Source organism: Jatropha curcas, chromosome 5 (assembly GCF_041381405.1).
Source record: "Jatropha curcas cultivar XTBG-Jc1 chromosome 5, XTBG_Jcur_1.0, whole genome shotgun sequence".
NCBI lineage: Eukaryota > Viridiplantae > Streptophyta > Magnoliopsida > Malpighiales > Euphorbiaceae > Jatropha > Jatropha curcas.
In genome coordinates this window covers 1,748,643-1,764,801 of record NC_143155.1, presented here as the reverse complement: position 1 = coordinate 1,764,801, position 16,159 = coordinate 1,748,643, and the positions used below count along the sequence as shown (strand labels likewise).

General features: G+C 31.5%; 2 protein-coding genes across 3 annotated transcripts; both read right to left on the bottom strand.

Annotated features, from left to right (window-relative positions):
• Positions 1-569: 569 nt before the first annotated feature.
• LOC105650295 (uncharacterized) lies at positions 570-8,621 on the bottom strand. Of its 2 annotated transcripts, none has more exons than XM_012237172.4 (4): positions 8,463-8,621; positions 4,691-6,023; positions 1,769-1,885; positions 570-1,643 (listed from the first exon to the last, which is right to left on the bottom strand). In XM_012237172.4, coding segments are annotated over exons 1-4 (2,310 nt in total). In that variant the 5' UTR covers positions 8,465-8,621; the 3' UTR covers positions 570-785. The 2 variants fall into 2 exon arrangements, with proteins under 2 accessions (XP_012092562.1, XP_012092563.1); XM_012237173.4 differs by having other exon boundaries at positions 8,378-8,565.
• A 2,821-nt stretch (positions 8,622-11,442) lies between these two features.
• Positions 11,443-14,817, bottom strand: RBL1 (RHOMBOID-like 1). Its single transcript, XM_012237174.4, has 6 exons — positions 14,297-14,817; positions 13,680-13,843; positions 12,782-12,945; positions 12,410-12,669; positions 11,890-12,016; positions 11,443-11,689 (listed from the first exon to the last, which is right to left on the bottom strand). Exons 1-6 carry the CDS (start codon positions 14,644-14,646, stop codon positions 11,567-11,569), a joined length of 1,188 nt encoding a protein of 395 aa, XP_012092564.1. The 5' UTR covers positions 14,647-14,817; the 3' UTR covers positions 11,443-11,566.
• Positions 14,818-16,159: the final 1,342 nt, after the last annotated feature.

Below are 16,159 nucleotides of genomic sequence, written 5' to 3'. Positions count from 1 at the left end.
CCAACACAAGAAACTCTTACAATTTTTTTTTTTTTATTTCTCAGCAGAAAAAAAATTCATCTTAAACACACTTTATTGTTTTAGGTGTTTCACATTATAACAGACAGGGCAATCGGACAACTATCAAATGTCTATCTCGCAATTAATGGCTCTATCTCGTAGTATAAGTTCAAACCCTCTAATTAAAATATGTTTTGTGCTTAAAAAAAATCAAAAAGACAGGCATGCCTTTTTGTGTTTGTTTTTCAACAGCTTCTCAGATTTTCAGTTGATTTGGAATTAAAGTAGCATTTCTTTGATTTCATAATTTTAGGAGACAATGGCATTAAGTTTTCTTGAGGCCATCATCCCAAAAGTTCTCAACTGTTCAAGAAAGCATTCGCTATGCTCTTAACCAATTGAAAAGAACTGTCAAGGATTAAATCTGGAATCTTGAAGAACTGTTTCAGCAGAATCCTATGTTTGATACACCATAATGGAATGTAGCGTAATATAATCAAAGCTATGATTATATTAAATTATATTTCATTACGGATTACCAAACTCAGCCTTCATTCATGAATCAAGGGTCAACAAATCAATATTCTCTAGCAAAGATCTTATATACCAAAATTTAAGTACAATTGACACACTGAAATCAAGTAAACAGAGTTCACAGTTAGTTGGATACTGAAAAGACTGAAAATTTCATTAACATCAGCCTCTGCCTCAAGCAAGCTTATGTTAATAACACAAAACCCAATGTTGCTTCTACTCATTTTCATACTTCCAGGAATCTCCTGTTGTCAGTACCAGGATCTCTTACCACCATAACGGTCATATAGATCTATACTATAAGCTGGGGCTGTAGAATGAAGGGATGTCCTCGAGTGGGAATGGTAGTCCAATGGCTGAGCAACAGAATATGAGAGACCACGGTGCAAAGGATAGTCCCTATATGGTGGATATGGATCACGGTGTTTAGTCTCTCCTTGATGCCTCAATTCTGAATCTAAAAACCGTCCATCATGATGATCATGGAATGAGTCCCTTGTGTGTTCAACATGCTTATGACGCCTCAGCTCCAAATCTCTATATCGCATGTCTTGATGTTCAGTAAGTGTATCCCTTCTATAATTATTCATCATTTCCGATGTCCCTTCATAAGCATATAACCGTGGAGGGAAAGCAAGGGATGATGGAGGGGGTAAAGGTGGGCGTGATGGCAGCGGTGCAACAGGGGACACATAAGTTTCCCTTTCATATGCATCAGGATGTCGCTTCCTAGTCCTGTCCCGATCAGAAAATCTATGAGTTTCTGCAGCAGGACGACGCTTTCTAGTCCAGTCCCGATCTACAGATGTATTTATTTTTCCTTGCTTTTGAGGCTTCCTACTCCGGTTCCAATCTACAGATGCATGGGTTTCTGCCTGCCTATGACGCTTCCTACTCCGGTCCCAAGCTACAGAAGCATGGATTTCTGCTTGCTTACGACGCTTCCTGGTCCTGTTCTGATCTGCTGTCAATGTATGGGTTTCTGCACTGTGATGATGCTTTTTATTCCAGTCTCGTTCTGTAAATTTATGAGTCTGTGCTTTAGGATTTCTACGCAATTGTTTCGACTTGGTACTGGCAGCTTGAAAAAGCTTGCACAAATTCTTCACCTGTATACCAGTACAATAAGCAATTTACCATTTGGTCAAATGCAAAGATGTAGGATTCATCCTTAATTTATTTGATCCAATAGCACCTCTAATTGGTATATATCCATAATTAGACAAGGACAAACCTGTTCTGATGTTAATTGAAAATCGAACTTATTCTTCTTGTAGTAATTGTCTTTGATAACCTTTTTGAACTTCTCCTCTGGCACTGGCAAGCAGTCCTCAAAAACACTGAACCGCACCTACCACAACAAACCCTCTTATAACACAAGTTGTCTCAGGATACTAAACCAGGTAAACACACATTGAAAACAAAAGTATTTAAACTGAAGAAACTATCACCAATATCTTAATTGTACCATAAGAAAGAATAACACACAAGCTAACCAACTAAGTATCCAACTACCATGACTGTATATGGAGACAAATCATCCAGTAAGCAATCTGTAGATAATGATTCTAATTAACCACAATCAACTGCACTCAACAGAAAGAAAGAAAATAGCAATAGCAGAACCTGCAAAACTATAGCATTATACTACTAAATTAATGTCACTCTGAATATGACATTGGTGATTTTTAGAACTCAAAAGACAACAAAAGCTATTTGATCAAAAGACAATAACAGAAAATAATTATATGCTCCTGATCACTCTAGGATACAACAGCATTTAATAGAAAATCTCTCATCAAATAACTATATATAATGCATGAACATAACATATGATAAATGTAATGCAAACGAACTACAATCTTGAATCTTCTAAGAATAAAATTTCATAAAAAATTATGAAAAGAGATTAAATATCACATTCTCACACCACATGGTGTATGGTGAGTTTACAACAACTACTACTAAGCCTTAGTCACAAACACGTACAGTGACATTGCAACAAAAGAATTAAAATGGTCCAGTAAAAACATGGCAAAATATTTCTCTTCTTTAGAAAAATTAGTTAGGCTCAAGCCAAAAGAGTAATTTCAAAGTCTAAGCTTTCAGATAGGCCTCTATTAATTTCTTGGAAATTCAAATGTCTCAAAGTCTAATTTACTGATAAATGGAAAGCTGAAAATACAAGCAAGAATCTTTTACCAAGTACAAGGCTAAACAATTAGCAACTTTGTATGACTGCCATTTGCATACAAATCCAAAGTTCAACTTTTCCAAATTTCCCCATTAAGTTGTAGTTCTAATGCATCATTCCCTTATGCAACAACCTTGCTTTCTTAATCAGGGTATTTTAAATAAAGTAAAAATTGAAACCTTGGTTGCATAAAGTGAAAGCAGAAGCACAAAAGCATTATGGTGATAACAATATAATGCACACACAGGCCCTAGCCTAAATATATGTAATTTATGTCCGCATATGAAAACTTTAAATACAATTCATCTATGCTTTTACACATGGAAGAAAATGTAACTTCTGCATTCCAGTGGGAAACTCCCAACTCATGTTTACTGCAACTAAGAAATGATTTATGCTTGAGATTAAAATTGTTAATGTAGACTCTAGACTATGCATCACTTTTAATCACATAAAAATTGCCAGTATGGAATCTGGCTGTGGTCAATTTTTAATCACTACAAACATTTCTTTGCCTGTTGCTCTTTTTTATGTTATAGAAATGGAGGGGGTGGCCTTAACTTTTTCTTGAATGCAATTCCCCTTTCATGTAATCTTTAAAGAACAAAAAGCCGGATTTCACTCCCACAATGGCCCTTATCCATGAAAAGGCGCCCACTTTATATCTGACCTCACTGGCCACATGGCATTTGTGTTAACTTGACACTTAAGCCCATTTATAAGTAAAGATTAATGGATTATGGGCCTAAGTTCGCAAACCTTTAAAGAAGTAAATTCGTGAGGATGGAGGGAAGAAATCATAAATTGAGAATTCTTATTTCACAAATTTAGCTCATGTTCATTATTCTGTAAAGTAGATTAGCTCAAGGATTTCATGGTACTTCATTCGCCAAACAAACATATCACATATGCTTGGTAAAAAATACATCAACCGTCCTATGAAAGCTAAAAGTAAAAGATGAATAAAGCAAATCATGGGAAAATCAAACCAAAAACCAAGATAAACATTAGAAAAATAACTCATTCGCTGTGATTTGGCCATCTATATATATATACCTTTTGGCATTAATGCAGACTTAGTTATGAACAAAGTGGAATGGTACCAAAAGATTGATATAACCGACCCCAAATAATTTGAGATTAAAGCAACATAGTAGAGAGCATATGATGCAACTCATAGATAATAATTAGAATAAATGACAAGCAACTTTCAATACCAAAAAATATTGCCCAAGTAATGATCTAAGAGTGAAAATGGTCTAATCGAGGAAGGTCCCATGCATCAAGCCATAGTATGTAGGTGTGGAACATGGAAGCCAAAAGCCAACAAACTTTTAGCAAGCTCTATGAATTGTAACAAATATTAGTTAACTCTAGCTAAATCACGCCTAGACCTTTGTAAATTACTAGTTAGTTAAACAATTGAAAAGGGGAGGGGATGATCACATGGCCAAAAAGTCAACTTGGGTGTTAAAAGTAGTCCACTGAGGACTTGAGAAATTGAATTAATGTGTAGCTTAGTGAACTATTGCTAACACGTAGATGTTTGACTATTAGACCATGTGATCATGCTAAACTCACCCAATTGTTTGGCTAAAAGCAAACACAAGCCTAAACATGACAAATAAATGTTTTGCAATGAAAATTTTGAATTGGATAAGGTCAAATCCAAATCAATTCCTTCATGTAAAAATTGCTTTACAAGTGAGTTCTTAAGAAAAAGTTGCACGTGCGAATTCTAATTGCTTGTTAATGATTGGTCGAGAAATGTTGTTATCGAATGTTATCGATTGAAGATATAAGGGCAAACCTTTGACCTTAGCACTTGTCAAACAACAATGTAAGGATAAGTAAAAAGTGCGAATCTTGGAATTTGCAACCATTGCTAAACAAAACTATGCTTTGAGAACTTAAGCCCGAAAAAATTAAAATAAAGTTGAAATGTAATTCTTGGCCACTAACCTGGGCAGGGAATGCAGAATTGAAAGCCATTGGTTCGATATTGTAACCCCCAGGTCCCGCAGCTCTATAGATCCCGTACAACAATTTCAAATCAAAATCAAACAAGAACAACTTCATCCCCTCACAAATCTTTAGAACAATCTCTCTTTTATTTGCAGGCAAACCTAAAACCTTGTAACGGTAGCAATCTTGCTTTGTCTTAGAACTACACATAAATATCATGCCCATAAGCTTAGCATCTTTTACCTTTTTGTTTATAGGTTCTTTGCCATTCATACCCTTGACAGTTACTTCATTCACACCCATTCGAGCTATCTTCTTTTTCAAGTCTTCCCTCTTCTTTTTCTTCAATTTACCTATTTTCTTTTGAGAAACATCTTCCACTCGTTCTCCATCCTTCACTTGTTCTTTTATATTTCCTTCATGCACCATTTTCTCATCAATTTTTGCATTGTCATTCAACTCCATCATCATTTGAAGGTTGTTCTCACTAGAAGGTTTTTGATCAGTTGTATCCTTGACAATCACTTTATTCATAGATCTTAAAGTTATTTTCTTCTTTAAGCCCTTTTTCCCCTTCTTCCTCGACTTAGCTACTTTCTTCTTGGAAGTAACTTCAACTTGTTCTTCATTATTCACCTCTTGTCTTACCTCTTCTTCTTGTTCCAGTTCTTCATCAAGATCCTCTTTATTATTCACCTCTTGTCTTGCCTCTTCTTCTTCTTCCAATTCTTCATCAGGATCCTCTTCATTATTCACCTCTTCTTTCACCTCTTCCTTATGTTCCAATTCTTCATCAGGATCCTCTTCATTATTCACCTCTTCTTTTGCCTCTTCTTGATATTCCAAATCTTCATTAGGATCCTCTTCATCATTCAACATTTCCATTGAGTGCTCCTCCTCTTCATGCATGATAACTACATTAGATTCTCTTGTAAGCTCTTCATTCTCTTCGCCACAGGGAAAAAATATTGATTCTTCACCATTCACGTTCACGAACTTTGAGGAGACAATCTCAACCTCGATATCACCAATCTTATCATTATTCATCTCTGCATACATATTTTCTTTCTCCGCTTCTCCAATAAGCATATCAACTTCTTCCATGAATTGTTCACTCTCAAAACCACTAGGATTAGGAATAAGAAATGGTTGTTCATCATTTGCCTTCATTATCTCAGAGGAAGCTATCTCAACCCCAATAATGCCACTCTTACCACCATTCATCTCGTCCATCTTATGTTCTTTCTCCATTTCATCTTCAATATTGCCATTATTAGTTTTTGGCATGGAGCTACAAGCATCGTTGCCTTTCATTTCATCCATTGGCACCCTGTATGATCATTTAAAAGTTTTAATCCAGTATAGACCCTACAAACATTTAAAAACTTCAAACAATTGAAATAAATGGAGCAATAGCCACAAAGCATTTTCAAATTGCGCCCCAGTTATCAAGTTCAAGTACTTGACTTCCTAGTATACTTGCTAGAGCTCTTGAGGATTCCATAAAGAACCTAGCCTATGAACAACATGAAAGAACCACATTATCAAAAGAAATTATTCTAGCAAAGTAGAAAAATAGAAGGTTGTAGTTTGCCATTTAGGTACTTCCATAGTTTGCACAATTTTCCATTACGCTACTAAATCAAATCCAAACTAAGCTATCCACAAGAGCACAACCTAAATTCCAATACATCAAACTACATCGGCAAACACCATATCTAGTTGGAGATAAAAGGACTAAAGAAAAGAGAAATGGTTCACATTGTAGCTTTGAGCCAAATTATTATGGTATATAGCAAAAATGTTTCAATCCCACATACCAAGACAATTTTATATAGCATACACTTGGTGCCATTTTGATAAGCCCAAAATGAGGAATATTGGAGCATAGTGAATGATTGTAACACCATCCAACTATGGTTGACCATATAATTACTTTAACTATAAATAATGGCATTTGAATTATTAGTGAGAGGGAAGGGAGAAAATTTTCAAATTATTGAATTGGGAACCTATTAAATCAAGAATCCGAATAATCGATGAAAAGTCACATTTTAGTTCATTCATAGCGTTGGAAAAATTAATAGTCAAGTGTTGCATCCATGCTTCTCTGGAAACGCAACACCTCATTTTGTTTGCCAATAATGACATATCAAGAATAGGTATCGAAATTTAACTCATATGAGTTAAGTTCCTGATAACCAAGAATGATAATGATGGGAATAGAACGACTTATATTGCCTTATTTCATTCCCATTTATAGGAATGAGGAATATAAGTGAGGCAAATCTTCGTAACTAAAGAAGACTTCCATTTGAGTTCAATTCCTAAATAAAAAAGGAAAAAAATCTCTTCCAACAAAAAAAAAAAAAAAAGTCCACAAATAGAAAGGAAAATATGCCACATAGCAAGTCAAACAGAAATGCATAATAATAATGACTCTGACATTACACAAAATTTGTCCTACCAAACCAAGATTCTAATCCCATCAATAAGAACACTTATTTTATTTTTGTTTTCCTCCTTTCCCTTCCTCCTTTGCAACTTTTTTCAATATCATCTTGTAAATATTTTGATCCCCAACCGCTTAATAATCGCACCACATGACCACGTCAGGTTACGTCCTCCACATGATTGCTATCATGCTTACTCTTCTCTCTTTTCACCGCGTGAACACGTCATGTTACATCCTCCACATGATTGCTATCATGCTTATTTTCTTTTTGTTTTCCTCCTTTCTCTTCTTTTGCAACGTAAATATTTTGATCCTCAACCAATTTATAATCGCACCACGTGACCACATCATGTTACATCCTCCACATGATTGCTATCATGCTTACTCTTCTCTCTTTTCACCCATTGATGAGGTAATTAGTAAAGAAGACAATATGAGAGATAGAATAGTTAATCCAAAATAGATACATCAATGTCGAAGAGAAACTCATCAAAAATAGGATAGCATAGTTTAAGCATCATCTAATCATATGGTTATATCTAGAAATTGGGCAAATCTACTTTCAAAATATTTTCAGTAAAACAAGAATTTGGTAGAAAATGAGCCAATAAAAAAAAATCGAAGTTCCTAGTCCATCAGGTTTTCTACTTATCCAGTTTTAAATGAGCTTACAAAAACTGCCATACTGCCTTTTTAGCAGTTCTCTAAGTTGTCTTCTCAAGTTTAAGAAATGAAAACCCCTTGGTTTCCAAATTTGGAATAAAATGGCCCCAAATTTCACTTCAAGTTAGGAAAAATTGTAAAATCCCATATCTTAAATTTGAATGGATACCTACAGAATAGGTTACCAAATTTAGGGATTCTAAGCTACCCAAGGAACAATGAAATGGAAAACTATGAATCTACTAATGCAATATCATAATATCAGAATTCAACCCACCAATCTATAACGAAAACACCCTACCTCTACATCAACGAGAAAATTACAGAAACCTTGTATCTACTAATTGTTATAACAAATTAAAGGGAATAAATAAATAAACCGCACCCATAGATTCTTCAAAATTTTAAACCTGCGCAGGTACAACAAGAACATGCAAAACAAAGACATATATCTGTTTGGTTGCAGACAGAATTCCCATTACTCAAGATGAAGAAACTAATCTGATAGTTGAAAAACAATTTCTAAACAGAAAAATAAATAAATCATCAACCCTAGATAAGCTAACCTGCAATCATACATGGATCGCAACTCGCGAGCAATCACTAACAAAAAAATTGAAATGAAACTGCAATCGGATAATGAGGACTCACATGTTCCTTTCCAATTTAGAGAGAGATTGTCAAAATCGCCTCGCAGAGCGAAGCCTAATAGAGAGGAGAGGTTAATCTGATATATTAAAAAGTGCGATGATAAGAACGTCAACCGACCGATCGTAATACATTTAAGATGCTTAATATAATCCAAACAGACAGTTGTTTCTATATGAATATATTATTATTTGTATTAACTTTTGTATTTTCTTAGCTTTAGGGAAAATAATGAGTTGATTAAGTGATAAAGATAAATAAAAAAAAAATTTGATTTTCATGTTAAAAAAACTTGACTTATATATTATGTTTGGAACAAATGAATTATGGTTATAGAATTCTTTTATAAATGAATTTCTCATGTTCGGTGTGTGATAAATTAAAATAAAGAATTCAATTGAATTCTATAAAATTATATTTAGAATAAATTCTTAAATGAAAATTCATTTATTTTTATTTTTTATTATACCCTTGACATAATAATTTAATAATAATAAATAATAAACACCAATTATATTTATTATATACAATATAATAACATATTGTTTTTTAAATTGTTTAATTAATTATATAAGTATTAACATTCATCATAATAATTATTTTAATTGTTAAGAAGTCTTATTGATTTAAGTAATTAATTTGAAAACTATAAAAATATTTTTAAAAATTATTACTGTTTTCAATTGAATTTGAAAACAATTGTTGATAATGAGTTTTTATTGTTTCACAATAATAACTAACCTTTTTACTAGATTAAAAAAAATTAACGTTATTACTAGTTCATAGTAAAGGTAAAAAATAACGTAGGTTATTATCAGATTTCAGAAAAAAAAAAAAAACATTAGTAGGAATTTTCCAAAAAACAAAAAAGTAGATAAAAAGGGAAAAAAAGAGTAAAAGAAAAAAAAAATAGCGTTAGTAGGAATTTTCAAAAAAAAAAAAAAAAGTAAACAAAAAGGAAAAAAAAAAGAGTGTAAAAGAAAAAAAAAAATAACGTTGGTAAGAATTTTTCAAAAAAAAAAAACAAAAAGAGAAAAAAAGAGTAAAAAAAAAATTGAATTTATAATAGAGAATGGTCAAGTTCGCGGAATTCATTTAGAGATTTCATCGATTTCAGTAGAATTTGAATTAGATATACCAAATTCCATAGAATTCAAATCTATATTTTTCCATTCCAAACACAATATTAGATTTTCAATGAATTTGAAATTCATTTATTCCAAGTAGACTAATAATATTTACAAAAATTTGTCAAACTAAATATTTTTACAATATTGTTAGTAATATCATTAAGTATTGTAAGAAATATAAAAAAAATTACTTGTATTAACAATAGTAAATTTTTCTATCATATCACTAACAGTTGTAAAATACATATAAACAAATCAAACTTACTTATATGAATAAATAGAGGATTTTGTCGAATAAACGTGGGTTTGATTGATCTTTTTTCACTAATATGAAATATGACGTTTCAGATTTGAGTTCTCTCGGCAATAAGAGTTTTTACTAATTTGATGAATTAAGAGAAGTGTTATCTATGTTGTTAGCAGACAATATTATTCAGCCCATTAAATTAAAAAATAAAATTTTTTTTATCGCTATTTATTAAATATTTTTTAAATAAATGTAAAATAGCTATATAAAAATAAACATGAATGATTATTTGAATAACGAAAAAAATTGGAAAAAATGTTACATGCAGTGAAGCTACTATTATAAGCAGTGGAGAAATGGAGATCGATTTAATTGCAAGATTGTAGTTATTATATATTAATTTGAAGCAATTTTTCTAATAAATATGTAATTAATATCATAAATGATATTAATTCCAACTCCGTCAATGTTTAAATTAAAAGAAAATTAAATTGTAAAAGAATCAAATATTAAAAAAATTAAAATTAAAAAGGGAAAATAGATATAGATAAAAAAGTAAAATTCTTTTAAAATTAAAAAAACTTGAAAAATACTAAAGACATTTTTTATTTCACTATAATTCATATAGATATTGATTATATTATAATTTTACTTATAATTTTGAAATAACATTAATGACATTATTAATTTGATTAATTATTAAAAGAAACTGAAGTTGAAATATTTTCAAAATATTAATGATATTATTAATATTATTAATGAGATTAATTTCACTCCACAATATCTATAAATGATATTAAAAAATAATTTCCTTTAAATGAAAACAAATATTCCAACTAAAAAAAACTTATGTTTTAAAAATTGCACAATTCACAAACATGCTTCGTGTTTTATAGATCTATATATATGTTCAGAAAATAGAAAATGTTCTCATTTTTAAAAGATAAAGAGGTTGAATAAGCTATTTTAAAGGAACGAGGATTTATATGCTGAGATGGATTTAGGTTAAGTTTAATAGAGAAAAATGATTATATTGTTTATATTCATCAAAAAAATTTTTTTTTTTGACTATTATTTCTTTCACTCTAATTTTGTAATTTTATTTATGGTATTTTATAATGGCTTAAACTATAAAAATACAAAAATGCGACTTGTTGGAATATCATTCTAAAATGACATTTGTCTCTTGCACATCCTTATTTGAAAATTGAATGTGGGATCCACTGATTTACCTTAATTAAATTAACCCAGTGTAATCGGTAGGTCTCGCATTAAATATCACTTCAATGGCATAGTTAAGTACAGTTATATGCATAAAAATGTGCAAATCTCTTATTTAATAGAAAAAAGAAATTTGAATGTGATTAAATCATATTTATAGAAAGACTATAGTGGCCACAAATAGCTATGAAGTGGGACAAGCAACCGCTTATGACGCATATATTCTCTTTAACTCAATCGTATAATTCAATTTAAGGTTGTATTTTTTATTTTTTATATAAGTGATTTATTATTAGACTCTATATACAAAATATAGAAACTTGTTTGTATACGGTTTTGTCAAAAACCATAACCCCAAACATTAATACGTAGTTTGACGAGAGAATTTTCAAGAAATTGAATCGTTAATTTGATAGAAGAATGTTGTCTACAAATGCATGAACAAGCCATGTACAACAATTTGTTAAACAACCTCCTTCAATACCATCTCTTATAGATACATATGTGCATCAATCGCAAAGCTGAGAACATAACACCTCAATCTGGGAAGATGTATCTCCTGATAATGAATAAGCTCGGCTTTTCCCGCTGCTCAGGCATGTCAAGTTAAATTGATTTCCGATTTGGCTCGACTGAAAAAACAGTGACAATTGCTTGAGAAAGCTGAAGAATTTTAATTCAACTCCCTACATCTACCTTCAATAGTAGCATCTCACTATCTAAATTCAATTATTCGGCTTTTAACTGAATAGCACAACTAAACCAATGAAGAATTTGCAAGCACAGGGTGCCGGTGTGTGCGTGTGAGAGAAAGAGAGGCAGTATCAGTTACCTCACAAAGAAATTTATTTGACTTGCAACTCCATAGTTTAGTAGGTATACAGCTCAAGTAATGACACCAAGAACAGTCATTATTCAAATCTGCCCCTCGTAGAAGTTTAACCAACCCAGCAGTAAATCTGGAACATTACATAATGTCTGTTAAGGAGCAGTCCTAAATTATTCTAAAGATGCTAAATACTTACAAAACATTTATGAACTTGTTAAGATGATCTCTCAATTCGACTCATTACTATAGTAAATAACAAGTAATGAAGAATTCTCTCAATAATTTCATTTTGGTTATAGAATCGGAAGGCTGCTAAAAGGTGACCATGCATAGTAAAAAGGATCTAAGTAATGATATTGTGAAAATCTAATCAAGATTAGTAGCTTTCCATTAGGCTTTATTTAAATCTCGGGCAGCCGACTTCTCTCTGAGATCAAATTAGAAAGTTCTTTGAATCGTGGGACAATATCATATGCAAAGAATCAAAGAAGTAAACAAAATTCCAACATAAAAATCAACTTACCCAACAATCAGTAGTACCACAGAGAGAATCAACAGCACATACTGATAAGTCTTGTGTTTAGATTTAGCTGGAGGAGCAATGTATCCTGGAGGACAAGCTTTTTGGTTAATCCACCCAAACTGGGGACGAAGTAAGAACACAAATCCAAGAAGAAAGCCCGAAATAAATCCTCCAATGTGGGCAAAATTGTCCACGTGTGGAAGGATTCCAACTGCTAAATTTATTATTATAATGGAAACAAGAGTCAACAATGCTGCCAACTGCATATGAAAATTTGCAAATGTAAGAGAATCAAACCACAAACAGTATAATCTTCAAAGGTAAAATATTTTACTAGGAAACTAAGTTTTATTCAAAGAAATTGAAATGTACCTTATTTGCATATATGGACCAGTTAGTAATCAGCTCAGAAAGCATGCCTCCTAGTAGGCCAAAGAGTGCACCAGAGGCACCAACGGAGATACCTGACTGAATAAAAAGAGCTGACAACAAACTCCCACCAAAACCAGATATGACATAGACTAGTCCAATTCGAACTGTAAAAGTGCAAATCAGGGAAAGAAATTATAATTTGCACCTCAAAGAAAAAAGCATTAAAACTTCAACCAATAAAACAAGAAGTCATTCTACACAAAGTCAGAGCACCCCTCTCCTCTCTCGGATTATCAACCCACACGTACATGAACTCAAGTAACTGGCAAGAATTCTCAGTGTATGACTGCAGCCTTAAGCAGCCAAGCACATTCATGAACTCAAGTATTTAAGTTTAAAAAGTTTTGGTACTGTGACTACACAGAGTTTATAAGTGAAAACGCACAGATGAAATTACCATTATAGTTGTTTATGCATCAATCAACACTCAATACCATCCAATTTTCTTCAAAAAATTCCAATTCAAACCAGACAACAAGTAGTACAAAGATATTTTTAGTAGATAAAAACAGTATGAGTACACAATTATCTTTCATTCATCTGACCCATAAGCCTGATACAACTAATATATTTTTCAGTCTTAGGCTCAAAAGATCAAACAAATACATTTCTCCAATCAATCAGCAAACGAAAAAACAAAAGTTCCAAGAATTGTACATACTTTGATGAACTTGAAACTCCCTAATTCACATTTCAACATTAATATACAATAAAGTTATTGCAGACACCTGTTTCTGAAAGGTAATTGCAATAGTTATTCACATAAGCAAGCTTTGCCATACACATAAACATGAAAACATTAATAACAAAGGTTCAAAATGAGAAGCCAGATACATACTAAACCCAAATTCTTGCTCGAGGCGAATTCCAATAAAGATAAGGCTCAACATGTTAGCAAGTATATGGAACACTCCAGCATGCAACCATATGCAGGAAATCAGGCGCCAACCCTGGTGACTGTTCACCACTTTATCGACATCTAGAGCTCCCATCTTCTCTAATCTAATGAGATAAACCACTATTAGACACAGAAAACAAAAATTGCAATTTCACACATCCAAACAAATAAAATGGCAAGTAAAAACAGTAAAGGCCACAACTTTTATGCACGGACATTGAATAAACCACTAAAAATCCTACAACCATGCAAGCACTTTTGTCCTAAGACTTGCAACAAAATTTGGACTTACAAAAAATAATTAAAAATTATTCACATATTCAATAGAGGTTTATGCAACCAGTTATTTATAATAATAGAATTGAGCTCTTTACAGAACAAGAGTACAAAACAAAATAAAAATCTCCAAAATTTTCACCGACTGTAACAGCAATATAGAATCAATATTCAAATTTAGAAAGCATTTAAATCAAACCCAGAATCCAAAAGTTTCAAAATTTCGGAAAAAGAGGAAAAAAAAAAAAGGCTTACGAACAAAGCAAGAGATAAGCACTTACGTGTTAGAGGAAGGACCAAGAAGGGGATTTTCCTTCATGGATTGAAATGAGAATCGTCCAAGAAACTTTCCAACACAAGACTCAGAGTTCTTGGGGCAATTATTAATAGACATAGCAATAATAAAAAGAACAATATTAGCCACCACAAATAAAGGTACCAACCATGGTACCCAGCGCCTGAACGGCCTGAACTCGCCGGAAAATATAGACTGTTGCTGTTGCTGATGCTGCCGATCCCGACTATGAGACGTCACTGTAGCTTGTGGACCCAATGAGTGCACCGTGTTGTCTCCCAGCCTTGAATGAACCTTGATTTCGACGCCATTGTCAGCTAGCTCTCCCCCCCTCATAATCAAAGATTTAGATCAATGTTTTAGCTGATAACGAGACATCAAAGAGTAGTATAAAGATAGATCACACAATGTGAACAGAGAATGAGAGAGAAGGATTGAAGGGAGGCAGGGAGAGGGGGAGAGGAAGAAGAAATGGAGTGCCGTTTGGTTAATCATTTGAGATGGAAAGTGTGCTTTTTAAATAATTATAAAAAAATAAAGGGGTGAGGTTGAGATTTGGAATATTTGCAATTTATTATTTTTGGAATTTTTAGGGAGTTAGTATTAAGTTTCTGATTTTGCACGGATTCTATGATCTACGTGCATAAAACAAATTCTGATCTTCCAATGATCTTGCTGTATAAATCTGATTCTAGGATGTTTGGTGACATTTTCTATGTGAAATTCTTAGATTTTTTTCTAGTTTTAATATAAAACAATATGTTTGGCAACTGGGAATCAAATTTTCGTACTCAATTTTAAATTTTATTTTTGATTTAATAATAATAGGTTTAATTTAATTTTCACACATTAAAAAATATAATTAATATGATCAAACTAAATTTTTGTTTAATTTTCTCTTAAATATATCATATATTAAATATTAATAATCCAAATTTCAAAATTGCAAAATTGATTAATATAATTGGCAATAATTAATTTATATGTCCAAAGATTTGAATAATAATAATAATAATAATAATAATAGCAACCTATTTTTGATAGAGATAAATATTAAACATGTGTAGAATATGAAAATTACTAAAAAAACATACTTTCTTTCTTTTTTAAAAAAAACTAAAAGTAAAATTATCACAAGTAAAAAACGAAATGAATATACTTTTTATGGAAGGAAGGGAGAATCATTTATGATTTTATTAAAAAAGTCATTTTTTACATTAAAGTATATTGTTGGGGGTACAAGTGCATGTAGAATTTGACAAGATATTTGAATTCTAATGCTCTCTTTAGTATTCGATGAAGGACTAAATTATTTTGGTTCACCGAATTTCGCTTCGATGGTTGATATGGAAAAAATGAACTAACTGTTTGACTTTATAGTTTAAAGAAATCATAATATAAGGACTAGATAATACAATTTTAAAAATTGAGATTTTTAATAATATAGTTGATCAAAACCTAAAGGCTCTGTAACAATTACCCCTTAATTTTATTTTGAATTTTGTCGTATAACTAATCATTTAACTTTTTATTTTTTCTTTTTATTTTTTATTATTGGGACAACATTTAAACTAAAGATATTTCAACCATTTATTCACAAATTTCTTCCCTCTTTGTGTAAAAAATATTTAACTTTCATGTAAATTATATAAACTTGTAATATACCGTGCTATGCACGGTTAAAAAAAAGTACAATTGAGAATATATATATATATATATATATATATAATTTACAGATTTTTAAATACAATTTTTTTTATTATATTATTAAAAAATATTATAAAGATTTATCAATAGTTAAAAAAAATATATAGCATGATTTTTTATTATTAAAGTAAAAATTAGTAGA